This window comes from Centroberyx gerrardi, chromosome 15 (assembly GCF_048128805.1).
Source record: "Centroberyx gerrardi isolate f3 chromosome 15, fCenGer3.hap1.cur.20231027, whole genome shotgun sequence".
NCBI lineage: Eukaryota > Metazoa > Chordata > Actinopteri > Beryciformes > Berycidae > Centroberyx > Centroberyx gerrardi.
Window position 1 is genome coordinate 15,905,408 of NC_136011.1, and position 20,791 is coordinate 15,926,198.

Sequence of the window (20,791 nt, forward strand, 5' to 3'; positions counted from 1 at the left end):
ACTGTGCTTTAATCCCTCCTCATCTTGTAATGCACAGGGCCTGTCTGTTGGAGACACAGGGTCAATCAGACATAAATGTGCAGCGCAATTAGCACACACAATATTGCCAAAAGCAGCCACAGATCCTGGTAGACTAGTGGGCATGTTGGATATAGCGTGCAATACCATTTGGATTCACCTTGATGTTTTTCATCATCTATCATCAACAGTGAACTTTGTTTTAAAATATAAGACCTGCACATACGCTGTAGTACCATTAAAACCTGTCACTGAAGCTTTAGACATATGTGCGACTGTCTTTGCACTGATCACTGTAAAATATCATAAGGATAAAGGCTCACTGCTCATCTCTAGTCATCTTCTTAGTTTCTAATCCCGTGCCTTCAATCACAGCAGCACGGGCTGACCTCTTTGTTCCTCTTGGGGACAGAGCCATTAGGCTGCCCATGGGAAATTCTCTGGCCGGTGCTGAACGCTTTAGTGTGTCGCTGCACGTGCATCGTCCGATATGGATTATGGACATACACAAGGACAAACCTTTGTCAAATAGGCTCAGTGTTTTTCAATTTTTCCTCCTGAAATATTCTTATCAGCCACTGACACGGCTGTGGAACATCTCATATCATGTCTGGCCTAGAGTTGTCACGGTGGTGTCATTTTGTCATTTCCCTCCTCAACGCCGGTCACACCGGTTATACCGCCTGTCGCCACTAGAGGGTCTAAGCGCTATCAAAGTCAGCGTCACTACAATGAAAGTGAAACTTATAATTCCTCTCCAAACTCACGTTAACGGCATTTGTAAACATAACACTTTTTAATCAGCGATTTATAACACTGCTCAACACTCAGGTAGTTAATGTGAGTGCAGTGCAGATTCTGGCATATTGCCCTTCTTTAGGCTACCATTGGATTGTACTGGACACATTGCTGTCACTAGGTAAGGACAAATAATTAATCCTATTCATCCTAATCTGTCATATTAGTGATCAGATTTAGTGATCAGTATGTTGTTAGTATGTCCATTTATCATTTTGTAGCCTAACTTGAACATGGAAGCTTTGAATATGTGCTTTTATTTTACAAAATACAAAATAATGGTATTCCCGGTGTGGGGCTAATGTCACCGGTGTGGACTCCAAAACCGAATGCCACCGGTAACACCGCCCACCGCGACAACCTTAGTCTGGCCTTGACCAGATGGGCCACCGCTGTCACGGCCCCACGTCCAACGGGATATCGACCTTAAAGGGTTTAGAAGCAATGCGGAAACAAAATTCCAGGAACTAAGAGAAATTTTTAAGTAAGGAATGTCAAGCATGATGATACAGCAGAGGATGGAACACAGATACTAAAGCTAAATAAAGCTTATTGCCATGAAAGTGGATAAAGGTTTTTTTCCTTGAGTGCAAGAAGGAAAGATATAAGCCACATTCTGCTGTGAGGTTTAAGTTATTGCACACGATGTGATTGGTTATTTGATCATAATAAAATAATGGTATTAGTATTTTAAAATATTTTATCTTCAAATTACATGAAAATGTTTTCCTGAGCAATATCCGTGTTTGTTGTACATGATTACATTACACATCTAGCTGAAGTAGAGCACGATTCTGGCCGTCTATCAAGAAGCGATGTTGACAGAGGGGCTGCAAGTAGAATTAGTTTGGCTCTAGTCCTGTTCATGTCTCTGAAACGTGAGGGTGCAGAAAAAATGTCACATGAATGTAGACTAACAAATAACAATTTGTTTATCACCAAGACATCGAGAACGTTTTGGATTACAAGAATCCAAAGGATGGCCTAAAATGTTATTCATCATCTCAGAGAAATGGAAGATTCACTTCAGTGGAAATTCATAAAAACAAATAATTATCTTAACAAAAATAATACCACGTGATGATATGCTTCAAACTGTGCAGTTTCTCAAGCGATCTGTACAGTACATTGGTAAGATTATTATCAGCGCAAATATTTATTTTTGTGATGGTAAAAACAAAATACTGCATTGCTCAATCACCTTATGACAACAAAGATCTGAGTTTTTCAACCTGCATTTTAGATTACATAAGCAAATCCAATGCTTACTTGGAATATTACGAGATAATTTACCATGTCAAAAATAGACACGGAAACATTAAATATTTTTTAGCCTACTTGTGTCACTGCAGGATTATTCTGTCTGTTTGGAACACCTGTGCTCAAGATACCCAATTCAGCTTTACCATTTTGGATTATTATTGATAATCTCTGGTGCGGTTCGCCAAGGGCAAAGGTTCGCTTTTAGTCCTGGTCCACTCTAAAACTAGGTCACTCTTTTAATCTCACCATGTACAGTATAGGTTGTTTAAATACAGCCTTTTCATTTCATAAACCTCCTGAGAGCAGATAGTGCTAAAGCAGTGTTAATGGTCAGGGTCATGAATGACGCAAAAATCAGTCACAAAGTAAAAAACATAACACAATACTTCTGCAGGAATTGTCATTGACTGAAATGACTACTACCAGCAGGTGAAAGTAAGAACTGTCTTTTGTGGTGTTAAGATAATTTATGAACGTGTTAGTCCTATTTGAAGGCCTCAGTTTGATTTTAACAGTGCCCTGGGGCACTCCCTCACTGGGAGTGTGCATGGTAACAGCAAACCGCAATAACTTCCATGACAGAGTGAAACCTTATTAAAATAAGGCACCATGCCTAGAACAGTACAATTACATTACAAATCACATACAAACACATAAAACGGTACGTGAAATAAGCTTGATGAGACCAAAGCAAAGTATAGTGGTTTTGTAGTTGATACAAAAGTGATAAGCTGCTTAACGCCTCCTAAAAAAATGATCTGATATTGTTTATTCAACCACTGTTTTGTTAGAAAGCAAATCCCCAGGTCTAATATTATATGAGCTTTCACCAAGAGGCACTCACTGTACAAAAATAAAGTTGAAATGATGATATTAACTAGTTAAACAAAACTACAGTTCCCTGTCATTCACATTCAAGATATTTATTAAGAACTTAGAAAATAACAAACAAGTATTTGTAGATCTGACAGGCATTAAAAAGGATCCAACATCCCAATTATCTTATTTGTATTTCCTGACATGCATTGCCTTATTTAGGCTAATTGTAACAAGCATTGATGAAATTGTTGTCCACTTTAATCCCACGCACTCGCTAATACAGATTAGCCCAAACTCTTGATGAGACTCAATCTGTGAGATTTCTCACTGAAGATAATTTGATAGAACTTCATAGAGTTTATACCACTCATTCAATTCAAATAGTTACCCATTCATTTAGCTCTGACTGTTTGACTGAGATACAGTAATTGTGTCATCATTGTGAACATTTCTGTGTTGCATCCATTTGTTGAGCAAAATATTGTAGGTGGAAAAATGACATGTTGATATGGCACACTGGATTCCTGACACTGTAAGACAACTATGCTGTAGTAAATTTGAAGCAAGTTAGTTCTATTCAACATTTCCCATTGACTTAATTTAGCCAAAACAGATGGATTACCTGTGAATATAAGGTTCATCAATCTTTTTTTTTTTAAAGGATACTGATGTATGTTGGCCATCAGTGCTACATCTAAGCCTGTGCTCTCTCCTGCTGAATGTCCTTCTCTGATACAGAACTACAGTGTCCTGCACTCTTTTACACTGCTGCCTCCAAGTGGTCAAAAATGGTGGTGAGCTCAAACACTTAACGTAAAAACCAAGTTACACTGTCTGAGTCACTTTCAACTGAATTGCCTTTTACTGTGCATTTATATGTACCAGAAATATATTTATCTAGAACTGCAGATAGGTGCGATCATTATTATTACGCTACTTTTCAGACAATACAGGCGACACACAGACTTTCACAAAGAACTCTCCACGATCAAATATGTAAATATGGGAATCCACAGAAAAAGGGGAATATTTACAGAGATTAATTGGTATAAATTTAGCGAATGTAGAACTTGGTTGTCAGGACTGTGAAGGATAAAATAAGGCATGATAAAATGATTAGAGTACTTCAAGGTATTTCAAGGTTCATCAGTACAAAGAGTGATTGCAAATGTAAGCAGAAGCAGAGTGCACATTTTTGGCATGACAGGGGTTGATGTACAATGTGAAGCAGGGCATACATTATGTGGGAGGTAATGGGCTACTGATTGACAAGAGCCACGGCTTAGCCTAGATGCTGTTCAGGTGGCTGGTAGTGGTGGTGGGCCTGAACATTTTGGCTGATGGGACTGACTCTTCTGAAAAGCTGATGACCCCCCCTACCAGAATCCCTACCAGATATCCAATGATCAGACAATTCACTAAAACTTACCCTTTGGTTCAGGCAGATGCAGTCCCAAACCAGAAGGTGACAGTTACAGGAAGTTGATGACTGACTGGATGATGGTCTTGTCAACAGCACTCTTCCTGGGATGACATTAAAGTGTTTTAAAGTTCACAACACATTTTAACACCCAAAGCATTATGGTGTTTTTTTGTTTTGTTTTGTTTTTTACTGTCAGTGATTCTGATGAATGAGAATATCCTTGGTTGCATTTATTTTCTCAGCCTACATGCTTTTCATTCTAGTGGTTTATAACATTCTATAACATAACATTCTATCGGCTGTCCGTTACTTTGTAATCTAACGTTACTGACCCTGACCCACCTGACGACCGAGGAGAAAAGCAGGAGAAAAGCCCGACCTGACCCAGTAGGCCCATTTGTTCTGTGTAAAGTATGGAGAAATGTCTGTAGGCTATAAATTGCCATGCTAACCACGGTGCCAGCAACAAGTTTTACAGGTCACGCGATATCATTTAATTAGGCTATTGATTGATTGATTTGTCATATTTTCTGCCGTACAGTTTGGCCGACGAATTTTTTTATTTGTCGGACAACAGCACGTTTTACAGGCCAAAAGGCAACCGAAACCCTATCAGAGCTAGTCAGTCCAGACGAGTTCAAGTCAAGGTCAGGTCCAAAGACGGTTAGACCAAGTCAAGGCCGAGAGCAGAACCATCTGATTCCTGTTCCAGACAAGACCAAAACAGGCAATAAACTGAGCGTATTACTTTGCAAACACCCAAAAATTATGATTACGTGTTGTTGTTGTTTTTTGTTTGTTTTTTAAGAATGAACAGAGATGGAGATCTAGGCTATCTGCAAATCCACTCTGTCCTATAGCCTGCGACTTCCAACAGATCAGTGCACAGGAATTGACTAATTAATTAATAAATAATTAATTAAACTTCTATAGTTTGAGGAACATTACATACACTGGTTGAAATCCCTTAAACTGTTTGTTGTGCTGGGTAAAATAGCCTGTAGTGTGAGTAGTAGGCCTACCCCACTCCGACCGCAGCCCAGATTTGTTTGGTACCCGCCATGATTCAGATCCCGGAAACCAGCCAACGTCAATTACGTCACTTACCTCAAATGGGTGAGCACGTGCAGGGAGAATATCGATATTCCAACCAAACAAAGTGATCAGAATGAGCGTTCACATTTTTATCTGTCGAACGGATTATAAAAGGTTCATAACAGTCCTTTCAAACGGAATGAGATTTAATTCGGAATGAGCCGGTTTATTCTGATTGAGGTGGTTACATTGGGCTATTATTCTGATTAGTAGTGTAATAAAGGGCTCAATGTAAACGCAGCCGCACGTGCTCTGTGCACTTTGCCTGTTATGTTTGAGAGCAAGTGAACTGATATTGAAAATATTCCAGAACGGAATTATGCCACAGATTACAATGTAGGTTGGATGGGATAGATTCAAAAATATTCTGGAGGCACTTTTTGTACAACAAGGAAGGTCGTTATCCAAAATTGCAGGGTGATTTGGGACCACGTGACCTCCCCTACACAGGATGTCCCAAGCAAGGAGAGCAGTGACGTGAAGCGTGCCCACAGTGAACTCGCTCTGTGCACCGGAGTCGAACACATCAAAAGTTGGCATAAAAGTTTTGAAGCGATGATATTTTAAAACAAATATCATTCTCAGGCAATTGCTTTTATCAGGGGTTGAGATACATCGGCAAAATCTTAATAACCTGCGACACTGCGTTCACAGAAACGCTTCGATTTAGTCAAAAATCTGAGTCGAAATCAGGTTTTTCTTAATAACGTATTTTCGCTGGACGTGCCCTGCTCCGTTAATGTAGATGTTTCTCCGAGACGTCCGCGCCTTCGTCCTGATTTTACGGCTGCTTTTCATTCATTTGGCAGAAGAGAGGAACCCGCGTCCGAGGATACAATGAGGCAGTGTGTCGCCCGCTTGCTCAAGACAATGCAGCAAGATGCTACGAGGGACGATACTGTTTCTAAGAAGATCAGGAACATTTTCATTGACTGCCGAGAGATCAGCTAAAGGTTTGTAGCGTCCACTACATCTCCCTGTCTTCGTTTCTTTCTCATTCTCTGGTAGGATGTGTTTCAAAGCGTAAAAATACCCTTTAGAGCCGGTACACAATAGAGCATGTCAACATCCTGTTATTCAGCGCGTACGCTACAGCTGTGATGATAGGATAACGTTATATCATCATTTCCCATACTGTCGAAACATTCTTGTCTTAAAGTGTAGGTTCCATCATATGATGCAGGTTATATCGGCTTAATAAACGACGATTGCGCAATATGGGGTCTGAGTATGTCGTGTCTTATTCCACTAATCAATAATGCTTTAGTCGCTCACATAACCTTTTTTCTCCCCCAGTTTTGAATGTGTAAAAGCGCTCATCTCCTTAGTGCACCACAGATTTATAGTATGCAGAACCATTTATTAGGCTGTATTCATTTTGGTTCAGTCATGTGTAGTGGTGGAAATGGTAGCAATGGAGGATGCGCCTATTATTAACCCCCCTCCCCCTAAGTCACTGGTACATTATCAAATGCACACGCACACGCACTCACACACAAGGTTAGTTTTCATCTATCTCCAAATGGCATTGCTAGGATGCTTTTTGCCACATCAAGGGTCTAAGCCACATCAAAACTAAAATAAAACAAATCCATATGGACATCATAGATGAGAGCTAGATAAATCATAATGGCTTTCAGTATTTACCCAGAACAGTTAATTGTTTACACTTGCACTCGTGGATGAACAGCAAAGCTTTCATTGGAATTTAGACTGCAGCATCTCCATGAGACGCTGCTTCAAGGCTTTGAAGGCAGCCATTAATGTAATTTGTAGTGAGATGATAAACAGAGTGATGTGTGTTTCTGCTTGAGCAGATAGTCAGATTTGCCAAACGCTTCAGTGACTCTTGAATATGTAAAAGCACTCAGCTCAAGTGCTTCAGCCTGACAGTTTGACGGCTATGGCGTATTAAGCTCAGATAATTGGGTGATATTTACTTACAGAGCACACAATCACTCCACAACGGCTTGAAAACTGAGTCTTTTCCCTTAATGATACGCTTTGTAGAAATGATTCACTCTCTTGACAGGTCCAAATGGTGGGGATGTTTTTGCATAGTCTACATTTCATTTTCGGTAAAGTGAAAAACAGCCTCCAAACAGAGAAATGATCATCCAGAGATTCATTGTATTCAGTTGCATTTAATTTCAGATTGGCAAGAAATGAAACCCAATGTCAGAGTCGCACAGTTGTTCAAGGGTCTTAGAGAAGTGCAATGTGGCACCATTGTGGTAAAAGAAAACATATTCCTTTGGCCAGCTGGTATGGCTATGTGAATGTGGTGTAGTCCTTCATGCAGTTTTACTATAACAGCCTTGAATTCATGTAACATGAATAGCCTTTGTCCATGGCCCTGCCAGTGCTCCCATAGGATGGAAACTTATCTGTTATTGCAATACGCAATTCTCGGTTTTGATCCTGCCAAGCTCAGACATGCCCTGTGTCCTATGCACTTCCTGTTAAACAATCGATCCACTTCTACATGTTGGTGCTTGTGCTGCAATTTTAATTTCACAACTATGACACACTTTGGTTTATTAGAGATGATTGTTTCTGTCACTTGTAAATGGGGCGGTACTGAGGTGTCACTGCGCTACCAGTATGTGTACATCATAAATCAGAGTTCTCTTTTGAGTTCAAATTGTTGATGAAGAAATGGGTGTGTTGAATCTGGAATCTGGAATCTAAATTTGCTGTGTCCCCTCCATGTTTGGCATTTTGATTCAGTGCCATGTGGAAGTGTTCCACTGTGTGCTGGCACTGAAACACATCCCTGTTTACATTAACACTATCTCTCACACTCTCTCTCACACTTTCTCTCACACACACTCTCTCTTACTCTCTCTCTCTCTCTCTCTCTCTCTCTGGAAAGATACACTATCTTTTTCTTAGGTTCTGACATTTGAGGCAGACAGGTTTACAACAAAGTTGTCTGTTGTATGCTATCACATTACTGAGCCTTCAGATGAATGCAACTGCGTTTTGACATCAAAAATTACTGGTTGAGTTCAGGTGATAAGTTCAGTTTCTCTCTTGTGTTTCTCTCCCATTCTTCTTATGACGTCTCGTGTCTTCACCGCAATTCAGATGAGTCATGTGTCTCTTGTATGATGATTTCATGATAGAGTGTAGAGTATCACTGCCTCTCATTTTCAGCTTTATCTTCACCCATCCTCTATATCCGTGAAAGGCTTCCCACGACTTCAGCCAAATACGTAACAGTTTGCATGATGACTACAGCATTAAGCAATATGAAGCATGATGCATAGTGGCATTCAAAGGCTTTATATAGAAGCAAGCTAGGACTTGTTTTCCACCAAGCAATGGGTTATTTTGTCTTCTTTTAAGTGTCGTCATAACATCAGGAATCACATATATTTTACATATTCAGGTTTTATTTTTCAATCTTTCTGCTTTAAGCTTTTCTCATCAACTACTTTCGTTATTGCAGAATGAGGCTTCATCCACCGCATGACAAGCTATGACCAGAGAACTGAGTGAGCAGGCTTCTTCAAGACAGCCACCATCGACCAACGCAAAGACTGTCTAGACGTCCCGTCACAGACCCAAGACTTAAGAATGAAGACCAAGTATGCTATAGTCTTCATCTGTATCGTGGCCCTGGTCATCATTGAAAAGGAGAGCAACATCTTGTCAAGGTAAGAGAATGATCAGTCTGTAAGAGGGTGTTGTTGGAGAAGATGAGTTGCTAGAGATGTTAAAATTGAATCCTTTGAATGGAGTCATACTTCCTGGGGAAATAACCACTATTTACAAGGGTTGAGGCCTCTGTTTAGATCCACATATACCCCTGCTGGCCTAAAATCCTGCCAAAGCCTTGGCTTCTGTGTCTCCCCTGCCCTCCTATGTCCTATGTCTAAGTATCTTAAGGGGAGTGGTCTGCTTCCTCTCCTTTTAAAATTGGCAAGAAGTAGACGAGTAGTTAAGTACCCCACCACTGGAAATACATGTGTGCCCCCACTGGCTTAGGACTGAATCCCACAAGAGATCCCTCTCCAGTGTCCTGTGTCTCAGCTACCCTAAATGTCTAGCTGCTTTCCCACTCTCTAAATAAAACATAAAAATGCTAAGAAGGTTGGTGTACTGCCCACTCTGGGTTTGGGTGGCAGGTAGCCTGGTAGCCAGAGAGACCTTCTTGTAACTGTCAAGGAGTCATTGAGCAAGACTCTCAGCCTCTAGCTCTAACTCACTGTACAGTAAGTCACTCAGTATACGAGTGTCAGCTAAATGGTGAAAATATAAAATGTTAGAAGATGACTCAGGAATGTATGCTGCATCATGTGTATTAAATTGATTTTAGCTAATCAAGCCTCTGTATCTTGTCAGGGTCTCTGATAAGCTGATCCAGAGACAGACTCCACAGCAGACCCCACAAACCCCTCTGGACTACAACACGACACAAAATGGCTCCCTGACCATGCTCAAACTGCTGCTCTCCAGACTCACTGACGCAAAAGTCAATTACTCCTATCTCTCTGAGGAGCAGGAGGAGGAAGAAATGGATGATATAGGCAACTACAACAACAGTGGCGGCCATAAGCACATATTACTGTTGGCCACCACAAGAACAGGCTCCTCATTTGTGGGGGAGTTCTTCAACCAGCACGGCGAGAACATGTTCTACCTGTTCGAGCCTTTGTGGCACGTGGAGCGCCTGCTGACCATGGCCACAGGCGGCACTAACGGGACAGTGTTGGCGGGAATCTACAGGGATGTACTCCAGGGGCTCTTCCTGTGTGATTTCTCTCCTCTGGAGAAGTTCATCTCTCCACCGCCCGAGGACCACGTCACCCCGGCGCTTTTCCGCAGAGAGTCTAGTTTATCACTGTGTGAAGAACCTGTCTGCACTCCTGTGGTCAAAGATGTTTTTGAGAGGTATTGTAAATTCTCTGGATATACTCTATACTTCATTAAGCTTATAGTGTTGGTTGAATCTAAAAGAGGAACTAAAATTGTACCTTTATGGCAAGGTAATTATCATGTAAAAACCATCCCTCTCTTTGCCCAGGTACCATTGTAAGACACGCCGTTGTGGGCCGCTCAACTTGACCCTTGCGTCCGAATCCTGCCTCTCCAAGGGACACCACGCCATTAAGACTGTCCGTGTGCGCCAGCTGGACACGCTGCGTCCCTTAGTAGAGGACCCTCGCCTGGACGTGAGGGTGATCCAGCTGGTCCGAGATCCGCGGGCCATCTTAGCCTCCCGCATGGTGGCTTTCTCCTCCAAGTACCAGACGTGGAAGGCCTGGGCGCAGGACGGCCAGGTGCCCGAAGACGACGAGGAGGTGAAGAGGCTGAAGGGAAACTGTGACCATATTCGGATGTCTGCAGAGGTGGGGCTGAGCCGACCCAGCTGGTTGAGGAGGCGCTACATGCTGGTGCGATATGAGGATATAGCCCGCTACCCCATGCAGAAGGCGGAGGAGATGTACAGGTTCACAGGGATACCATTCAGTCCCCAAGCCAGGGAGTGGATTCTGAGGAACACGCAGACCACACAGGAAGCCAGCGGGGTTTACTCCACCCAGAAGAACTCCTCCGAGCAGGCAGAGAAGTGGAGGTTTAGCATACCCTTCAAACTGGCTCAGGTAGTGCAGAAGGTGTGCGGACCCACCATGAAGCTGTTTGGGTACAGGTTTGTGGACGATGAAAAGTCACTGCTCAATAAGTCCATCAGCTTGCTTGAGGAGAAACTGTTTCGCTCCTCATAGCATCAAAGACGTAGCTGTGAATGTTGAAGAAAACACTGCAGATGATGGATCGGGGCCAGGAGGTGCCATTGGTGTAATATTGCACATACCAAAAGTAATGATAACTAATTGTGCCAAGAGACAAAGAGTTTCTCACCGCTTTACTGGTGACCGGGCATTTGGGACATATAAAAGTATCCATACTTACCAGTTATGTGCCTCAAGGAATCAGAAGGGATAAACTTTGCGCTAAATTATGCATCTGAACATTTTTATAATGAGCATGTCACTTGAAAAATACATATTTATTTGCAAATTATGTTTGCTGAGAAGGCTAGTATTCAAGCTTTTTATGTCACGGTCTATATTTCATATGAATGAAATAAGCATAGATGGCAAGCCTGGCTTGTAAGAGATTATTATATTATCATAGCCTATAAGACTTTATTGATAGTTCATCATATTTAGATTCAAATTTCAGGGATAAACTACCTTCACAGTGAAACTGATGTGTATGTGTTTTGTTTGTGTGTGTGTGTGTGTGTGTGTATGAGAGAAAGAGGGGGCAGGGTATGTTTCTGTTTATATGGTCTGTGATGTTAGTGCTAAACACTGCCTATTTCAACCTGATATGTGTTTTGATAGATATGCACTAGACTAGGTGATTGATAGAATCTATTTAGTTTAGACCTGATCTACTTTTTATATGGCTTTACATATTTGACTCAGGTGAAGTGAATGTGAAATTGTATTTTGTGGTATCTTAATAATGATAGTCCATATCTTATGCTGTGCCAAAATATGATCTTGATGTCTTCAACCAAATGCCATATATAGCAATTTGTTTGTAATGTAATTCACTTGTGCCAACCCAACATGCCATAGAAAAGAGGTCAAATAAGGACAGATTAAAGATATTCATAAGGTTATGAACTGAAGTGTGGTCCTACTGTAACCCTTAAAGTCATAATCGGTGAGAGTCAAACAAGCATGGGCTGTTCTACTGAGACTAGTGAAGCGACTACAAATAACAGAGCAACAGACAGTGCCTAAGAGCAAACATGTCTACAGATATGATTATCTACACTATATACATATATTTAATATTGTATGTTTTATAAAATTATGTGATAACAGTTGAATTGCATTACTAGTATGTATCTATTACAATCGATAGCCGCAAGCAAATACTCAACCAATAATGATATATCAACAGAAGGCAGTGACTGCTTACAGTAACATTAGCAATAGAACAACGTAAGTACTTTTAATCTGTTAACCGAGCTAACACGGAACTTATGAAACTGAGCTAAACAGACAGCTTTTCCGGTATTCAAATTAGTTGCGAAACATTTACTTGATGTTTTGACTACCAAAAAATTGGCAGTTAACTTGTTGACCTACGAGTCCAAAAAAAAGAGGCACATCTGCATCTCTCCACAGTCCCTACTCATCTTGGAGTGCTTTTCATCTTTGAAAGGCATGATGTTCACTCTACTTTGTCGACTTTTGAGACGGTCGCTTTCCTTTTTAACACGCTTGCCTTCCTCTGAGCAATTAATCTGTTTCTTTTTACTTGGATTTGCTGTTGATGAAGGTTGACTTTATGTAGGTACCAGTCTTTGTCTGTTTAGCTATGGTGGCTATTGCTACTACCTAACTACCCTGTTCTTCTGTTTTTTCCAAACAAACCATTGTTGAGGTTTCCATAAATGCAAAACGCATCACTTTCCGTGTACCAGAGGATTTTTCCTCAGAAAGTCCTAGCTGGTACCAGGTGTTTTGAACAGCAAATGTAGAAGTTTTCATGAACTGGGTGTAGGTTGAATCATTACTGAGTATCAATCGGCAAGTTGTGGATTATTACTTTAACTGAAACTCGTACTATTGCTTTAACATTAACAGCATGTGTAAATGTAGCTCCTGTAAGGCGATTTTGACTCCTGAGACCAGAAAAAGGCTCACAGCCATACTCTCACTCTCGACGGTATATAGAGGTAAGCACTGTGCATCTAGTTCAATGGCAGCATTATGTTCAGCTTGGCTGAGGCACTGCTGAGCTGGCGTGCTAGTCATGTAATTGGATATGTATTATAGGTTCATATAGTGGGCTTTTACTGCCTTGAAAACATAACTAATAAGAATACATTAGAATTGGCAAGCCTTGGACTCACTATTGGAACCATGAAACAATGAGTGTAATGTTTGCATGAACTAATTCAGATATCCATAGTGGCAAGCTGTATTTGAGAGTAATGACAAATGATTTGCAGTCGTTCATTTGTCACAGTGGGTTATAGGAAAAAAAAAAAATTCCAATATATGAAGTAAAAGGACTAAGTGTTCGTCATGGAGCGGTCCACACAGAAGCACAGTGATGATGATTTTATAGGTGCTTCAAGTCGTAAGTCACTTTTACGACTCACTGTGACTTTTTTTACTCTTTCAACTTTCTTTTTCTCTGTCAGTCACATCCTGGTCATTCTTATAGGAGATTAAACTAAAGACAGAAACACAGATTCTACTTCAGCAACTTAGCACATGGATATAAATGTGTTGGCTTATCCTACAAAAAAAATATTCAAAAAGTTCTTTGTGGGCAAAATGGTGCTTTATGGAGCCATCACTATTTGATGACCCACTTGAACCACTAAATGCTGCTTCACTCTAGTGCCAGATGGTTTCCATATAGAAGCAACATTTTTCAGCAATTCAGTGATTCTAAATACAACCATGAATAGCTCCTCATGTTACATTCTTCGTGTAACATCATGTTGGTTCATCTTGGTTTTGAGATTCTATGACTACAAATTAAAGACGTATTCCTTTTGTAATATATCAGTCATATTGTGGCTGGTGAGGTTGCCTCCGGACAAGATATGAATAAAACCTCCTGTCGCCCAAACTTGTTTGCCCTGATTTGCTCTGAAAATGCGGCCGCGTGGGCCCGAAGAAGATGTTTCAGTATGCTGACATAACACTGGTAATATCAACCCCTCATGGTTTTCCAGCAGTAGATCAGTAACTAAACAGTTACAAGTATTAAATCCCTATTGACTGTCCTGAAGAACTGGAGGAGGAACTGGAACAGGAGGATGCACTGCAGCGGAAATGTCTTTAAGAACACTGACTAAGGCACACAGCCAGTTGTGTTTATGGTATTCTCATTATGTTATGAGCTGAATTTGTGTGTGTGTGTGTGTGTGTGTGTGTGTGTGTGTGTGTATTTTCATCTCTACAGTGATCGGTTGTGGGTAGGCTTGATCATTTTGTGTTGTGTTTTCTTGCAATTGCAAGTATGCTTGTAAGATTGGTGAGTATGCATGTCAGATTTGAAATCTGGTGTGAATGCGTTGACAAGTTTCAACTGTAAACCGACCACATTGGCAGCTTGCCCTATCTGAGTGTGTAGATCACCACCAAGAGAGAGAAGGGGCAATTATCCTTTCCTGCTCCTCTCGGCATTTCCGTTCAGAGGCTTTTGTCTTTCAGTGGAAATACATTTCTGAATATACCAGCACACACAGTCATTACTTAAGCATTTCTCCACCATTGTAAGACTTCACAATAAATGTTCCTCTTCCTTTTTATAACTAAGTACTATATCAGTGCTTTCAGATGTCCGAGGCCTTGGGTGTATCATTTTTTCAAGGCTTGAAATGCACAGAGGCTGGGGGAGGCATGGAGAAAATGAGGATGAATGTGGGATTGTTTACTCTGTCGCATTCTCTGAGTGTAGCTCCATGTCCCAGTGAATTCTGTTGCTAGGGATGCCCAAAAGGTTGAGTGGGAATAACCAGCACCGAGGAAGAAGGCAGAAACAGGGAGCCCATTCAAGTCTGCATTCTTTCTCTCTGTTTCACGCCCCAGCAGAAAGAAAGCGGTTCAGAGTTCACAGCTGTTGGTCAGAGTGATTTCCCCGCAGATCATTTGCCTGATGCTGCATATCCCCATAGTAACATACTGAGTGAAAAGCTGCAGATGTTTCCATAGTAATAAACTGCAAAAGAGGAGCAGTCTTGGTGACAAATCACTTATGAGCCCAGCTGCCCAGTCTGATGTTCGAGAAGTATTGGTCTAGTTTCAAACGTGTGTTTGTGAGCTACACATGATAATGATAAGTTTTGGAATTTAGATCGGGAATTTACAAAATCACACTGGCCACATTGCTCGCAGGCACGGAGTATAGCAGTTAACTTAGAACAAGCAAACCTCTTGCCTGTCATGCAGCTGTAATTATAAACTATACTGTACCTATAAACTCCTCCCATTAGAGTTTCACTAAAATAGGACTTTTGTCTCCCACAGAATAGAGACGAGAAGTCTGATGTAATTTTGTAGGCTGTAAAGTTAGCATTTCCACCATTTGGTGTGTAGCCTGGTCCAAAATCCCCATGGAAAATATGACTGGGATTTGCAAGAAACCCCAAAACTAAAGTCTGTGCTACACAGAGCCTTACTAGCTATAGCTACTATGCTTTGTTCCATGAAATAAAATACATCAACTAACATCACCTTTGGGGATTTTTCATCCTTCAATTGCTTTTTATATTGAATGTTGCTAGCGAAATGCTAATTGTTTGGGAAAGGATTACAACAGTCGTTAGCTAGCTATCTGGCAGTAAAATGTGTAGACGATAGAAAGTCGCCCATCAGTGTCGTCCACTTTCCCCAATTTCACAATTTTGTTAGCAAAACTATATATTAAAAGTATCCAAAAGATAAAAATTCACAAAGGTGATCCTGGTGGATGTGTTTTAACCCCTGGAACAAAACATATAGGCTTCTATATCTCAAGGGTATCCGTTCAACACAGCCCTTATTATACAAGCCCATCTACAACTAAAATTCACTCCAAATTTAATTTAGTAAGAGTAATTCCACTGAATATTTGATATTATATAATATTTTTTCATGCCCCGTATACCCCAATAGTTAATTATTCTTATTTTTACAAAAGTCACAAATTCTACACTTTTAATTTGAATGCTACATTGCCTAACAATGGATATTATTCTGGTTATCTCTAGCTATTTGCCTGCAGCAAAGAGACCACACTCTTTGCTGCAGGAAAGGTATTTTAAGTGTATAATGTGTATAATGTGTGTATGGGTGAATAATGCCATACACACCCACATGGCAAACTTGTAACTGACACTTAAGCTTTCACTTGTTACTGTAGGCTTTTTGGGATGTTGATAGTGCTTAAGGGTTATTACCCCTAGTGTTCACCATGATTTTATAGTGTGTGAGGAACTAATTTCACTGCAAAATCAAGATAAGGACTTGAGTTTGAGGAAGGCATAGTGAGACAATCAAATAGCAACCATTCTGCTGTTCATGACTCACGGTAAAATCACACTCAATCACACAAAATTCTGGTAATGTCATTTTTGTGGCAGTGTGAGATGTTTGACAATGGTTTTCCTGAATGATCATGCTATTTTGTAACCCTGCGACACCTGACCAAGCACAGAAATGGCACTGTGTAGAACTTTTTGCTTTTTCTATCTGCTCACCCAGGACACACTGACCATAAATTAAATCCAAAATATCCAGTGAGAGGGAGCATTCATTGATAATGTCCTTGGAATAATGGTACTTGAATATGTATCAGAACTCATCAACTGTGTCTGGGCTATCGTCGCATGGGATGGCCTTGTCTATAGTGTGTGTTCAGTGAGGATGAGACAGTTCTCCAAGCAACAGCAGTGTGTGATGTTTGTCCTTGCTTTTCATTCAGAGCATTTTCAGATTTCTGAAGAATCATGTGGTCTAAGATTACTTTAAATTGAGTGGTTGGTTACCAGAAGAGGTTCTCTCAACATAACATCTGAATCCTGCCTCTCAGGCAGGTCAATACACACAACGCAATTTTCTAAAGAGCAGAATTACAAACATGCCAAACAGACAAACCTGAATGACACTCATCAGCTCAGCTACCAAATTAAGGTCAGGTGTGCTTGATCATCATGAGGTCACCTGCCCAGTGGGTGGAGCCCACACATGGATAAACATTTCTATAATGGCTAATAGATTCCTTCACACTGGATTAGATGACTGTATTTGAAAAGTACATTTAAAGTGTAGGACTTGTCCAACATGACGTACACATAGATGAATAGTAATAAAGTAATAATGGTTATATTTCCCCCCTCAGGGCAGGTGCACAGTAGTCAGTCTAAATAAAACCTTTACATAGAGGGCTGGTATCCACTCTCACGTTAGTCACAACACACCCAGAAAGTTTAAGTTACAACTTGGTGCCCCTTGCTATGAGGGAGACATTGGTTCAAAGATTGTCATTCCTTTAAACTACTGTACCAACAGATGCACATATGTGTGCGTATGCACACACAGATTGAATGACTCTGCTGTATGCTGCATGTGTAAGGGAAGGGAGAGGGCCAGGGAAACAGGAAACCACCCCCCCCTTATCTGCCTTCTCTGGCCCCTGGCCCTATCCCTCCTCTTTCTAAAACATCCTCTATCCCACCCCAGCTTCTTACAGTCAGAAATTTGGACAGGCAGTTGTTGCTTTTGGAAAGATCAACAAACGCAAGTTTCTTGATTGGTGGACATCTGAGACCGAATGTTTTATGTATATTTTTTCCGGTGCGATTCTGCATGACTTTGTCTGTGTAACTATACTTCTATGTACTAATGACGTCCCTGGGTGTTATAAATAATAAGACACATTCTCTATCTATCCCCCCCCCTCCACACACACAAACACACACGCACACACACACACGCCCTCTGCACCCCTAGCTTTCTCTCAGCACACTCCCTCTCCTCTTACTGGCCGCCCCTCGTTGGAAGGTAAATAAATCCTGTGGTTGGGGTGGAACACAGAGTGCCCTCATCTGCCTCTGGAGCTGCTCCGCCTGAAAGAAGCCTTGTGTTTGCCTCTCCAAGGTGGCTCCACTCAGCCATGCGCTGGCCATGCCCATGAAAAGACTGGCTCTGTGGAATACCCAAAAATGGACTCAGCCCCAAAGAAAGAAGGTTTAAAACTAGTCAGCTTTATACAGTGTACGATATATGATATATTCAATGATATGTGTGATATATTCAATGATAATTTGAGGCTATATTATCATATTCATAAAAAGTCTGGAGTATTACTGTATACTGGCATAAAATGTTGAATTTCATAGCTGCTATTTCCGGTGATTCCTGCAGAGGGCAGTACAACCCACATGATCACCAAGAGAGTAACTTATCTCTCTCTTCAGTGTGTGTGTGTGTGTGTGTGTGTGTGTGTGTGTGTGTGTGTGTGTGTGCATGTAAATGCTTATATGTGTGTGTGGGCGTATGTTGGGCCTCTCTCAGGTGATTGCTCACATATGCAACGATAATTGTGGTGACATTTTACCTTCCTCATTACAGGAAGTTTTCCTGTAGCTCAAGACAAAGCACAGAATGACTCCTGCCTCTGCCTATTCCACTTCAATCCATTGTCGGCCTCTGTTCCCCTCACTGCTCCCTGGAGCTCAATAGGACGGAAGTGTGGAAGATGTCCACATCAAAGGGGGTGCAGGCCAGCACTAATCCGCAAATAATGACAGGCAGGCAGGGCTGACCTTAACACATGTCCCCTTGCTTGATAATCCAGGATGGTACAGAGCAATCCCTCATGAGGATCATGCTACAACATAACACCTGCACTGTCGACAAAGAGGATGCATGGTGTTAAAATTCTCATGGGATATAGAAGAGATAGAGATAGAGAGAGAGAGAGAGAGAGAGAGAGAGAGAGAGACTTAAGACATCTTAATATGTAACATCTTATTGTGTTTCATTATGTAGGAGGACTGTAAGATGGACAGACAGTAATTTCCAATCCATGATTAGAATATTAGCCCTCTCCACTTGTGTCCATAGGTTGACTCTGACCCATAAAGTGGACACCCTCTAGTGGTCAGGGACTACAACTGGGAAAGACATACTGTATGCCAATGTTGAAAAGCACATCAATCTAAAAAAAAAGTGTGTGGTATAATGAGTATTTTTGAGATGTTAGCTGAAATGAAAGCACTCTGAGCACTCTCTCTCTCTCTCTCTCTCTCTCTCTCTCACACACACACACACACACACACACACATACACACACAAACACCTAGGCTATTAAACCCTCAGGTGGGCAGCGCTTGAGGGCAAAATGCTTCCAGACTCACCTGCACCATTGTTTCCGCTGCTCTTCCTGTGTGAGGAGCCTGTGTTGTTTGAATACAATGGGGTCAGGGAAATCACAGCACCTGTCAGACAGACACTCCATCATTGTGACATAGAGAGGAGTGACAACAAACGCTGCAAACTCTGGGCTCACTACCATCCCACCACCATGCTGGAGGTTACTCACTACCATTAAATGGGGCCAGTACAGAACACACATTGCACTATATTGCTGAGTAAATATCAGTTTATTTGTTCTTTCTGATAAAACATCCTTTACTCCACCTCAGTTTCTTTACAGTAGGAGATTTGCACAGGCATTTGATTGGTATTTGTAACTGAATGTGTTTGAGTACTTTGTGTGCTATGCATATTTGCATGTCTTTGTCTGTGTACAGATTAATAAATATATTTATCAGCAGGAACATTGAGATCCTCTTTTTTATCTTAGATGTACTAAAGCAAAACTGTAATAGCAAGGATAGGCACCAATATTGATTTTTCAAATTGATATCAGTTGCACTCTAATAAAGATATTAATTAACTGGTTTGCCAAAACAACAAAAATTACCTTTGACTAAATTTAGTTAGCAGCTACTTGCTTGGTGCACATGGCTCATTTTAACTAGTAATACACAGTACCTATCCTCAACTAATTTGAGGGCTTCAGTGTCTGTTGATCATGAATGCATTTTAAATTTAATTTGATAACTTGATGTCTTTGTAATGATCCAGAGTTTTATTTTATATTATATTATATTCAGTCTTTTGCTGATTTATCTCTCTCTCCCAACAACCAAGTCAGGTTTGTTTTTTGTTTTTCTGTCCCATTGAACTGCTGAATAAACTGCTGAGATGAACAAAAAAATGGTTTCAAATCTAAACGTTGACAGAATGGCTGTTAATTGTTTCCCACCTTCTGTCAGCTCAGTCTGTGGTTTTATTTGTTCTGTTAGATGACAGGAAAAAGTCATCGAAAGAGGAGAAGGCATCATAAACCAACATGTGTAAAAGAGTGCAAAGAACACGTAACTGATATTGCAAAATTGATATCGGCATCCTCAACAGAAATTGATATCATATGATATTGTGTCCTCCACTAAGTAATAGTAAGCCGCCCTATTCACTCCTTAATCTCCCAGTGAACTTCACAGAGTCAGCCAGGTATGTTAGACTGACATAAAACAAAAGGTAACAGTGTGCAGCTGAATGTCTTCCAGACATCAGGTCCCAATAGGAAAGGTCTATCTGAAGTGCCAGAGTTGGGGATTAAGGAAGGAACTCACTCTGGGAATGTCAGCTTTGTCAGACAATACAATCCCATCATCACTGCTGCCACCACCAACCTCATTAAACTTTCATTATGCTGCCTACAAAACGGTGGCGTTTATCCATCTATTGCAGCCTCGTGTTTACATGTTTTGGGAAATCATGCTCAGGTTTCATGCATAGCTATCAAATCATATCAGTATAAGTCTACACT

The 20,791-nt window shown here is 41.0% G+C and overlaps 1 protein-coding gene across 1 annotated transcript; it reads left to right on the forward strand.

The window, feature by feature from the left end:
- Positions 1-5,913: 5,913 nt before the first annotated feature.
- Positions 5,914-12,285, forward strand: chst3a (carbohydrate (chondroitin 6) sulfotransferase 3a). The gene is made up of 4 exons (XM_071908176.2): positions 5,914-6,369; positions 8,871-9,078; positions 9,767-10,315; positions 10,449-12,285. Exons 2-4 carry the CDS (start codon positions 8,999-9,001, stop codon positions 11,149-11,151), a joined length of 1,332 nt encoding a protein of 443 aa, XP_071764277.2. The 5' UTR covers positions 5,914-6,369; positions 8,871-8,998; the 3' UTR covers positions 11,152-12,285.
- The last annotated feature ends 8,506 nt before the right edge of the window (positions 12,286-20,791 follow it).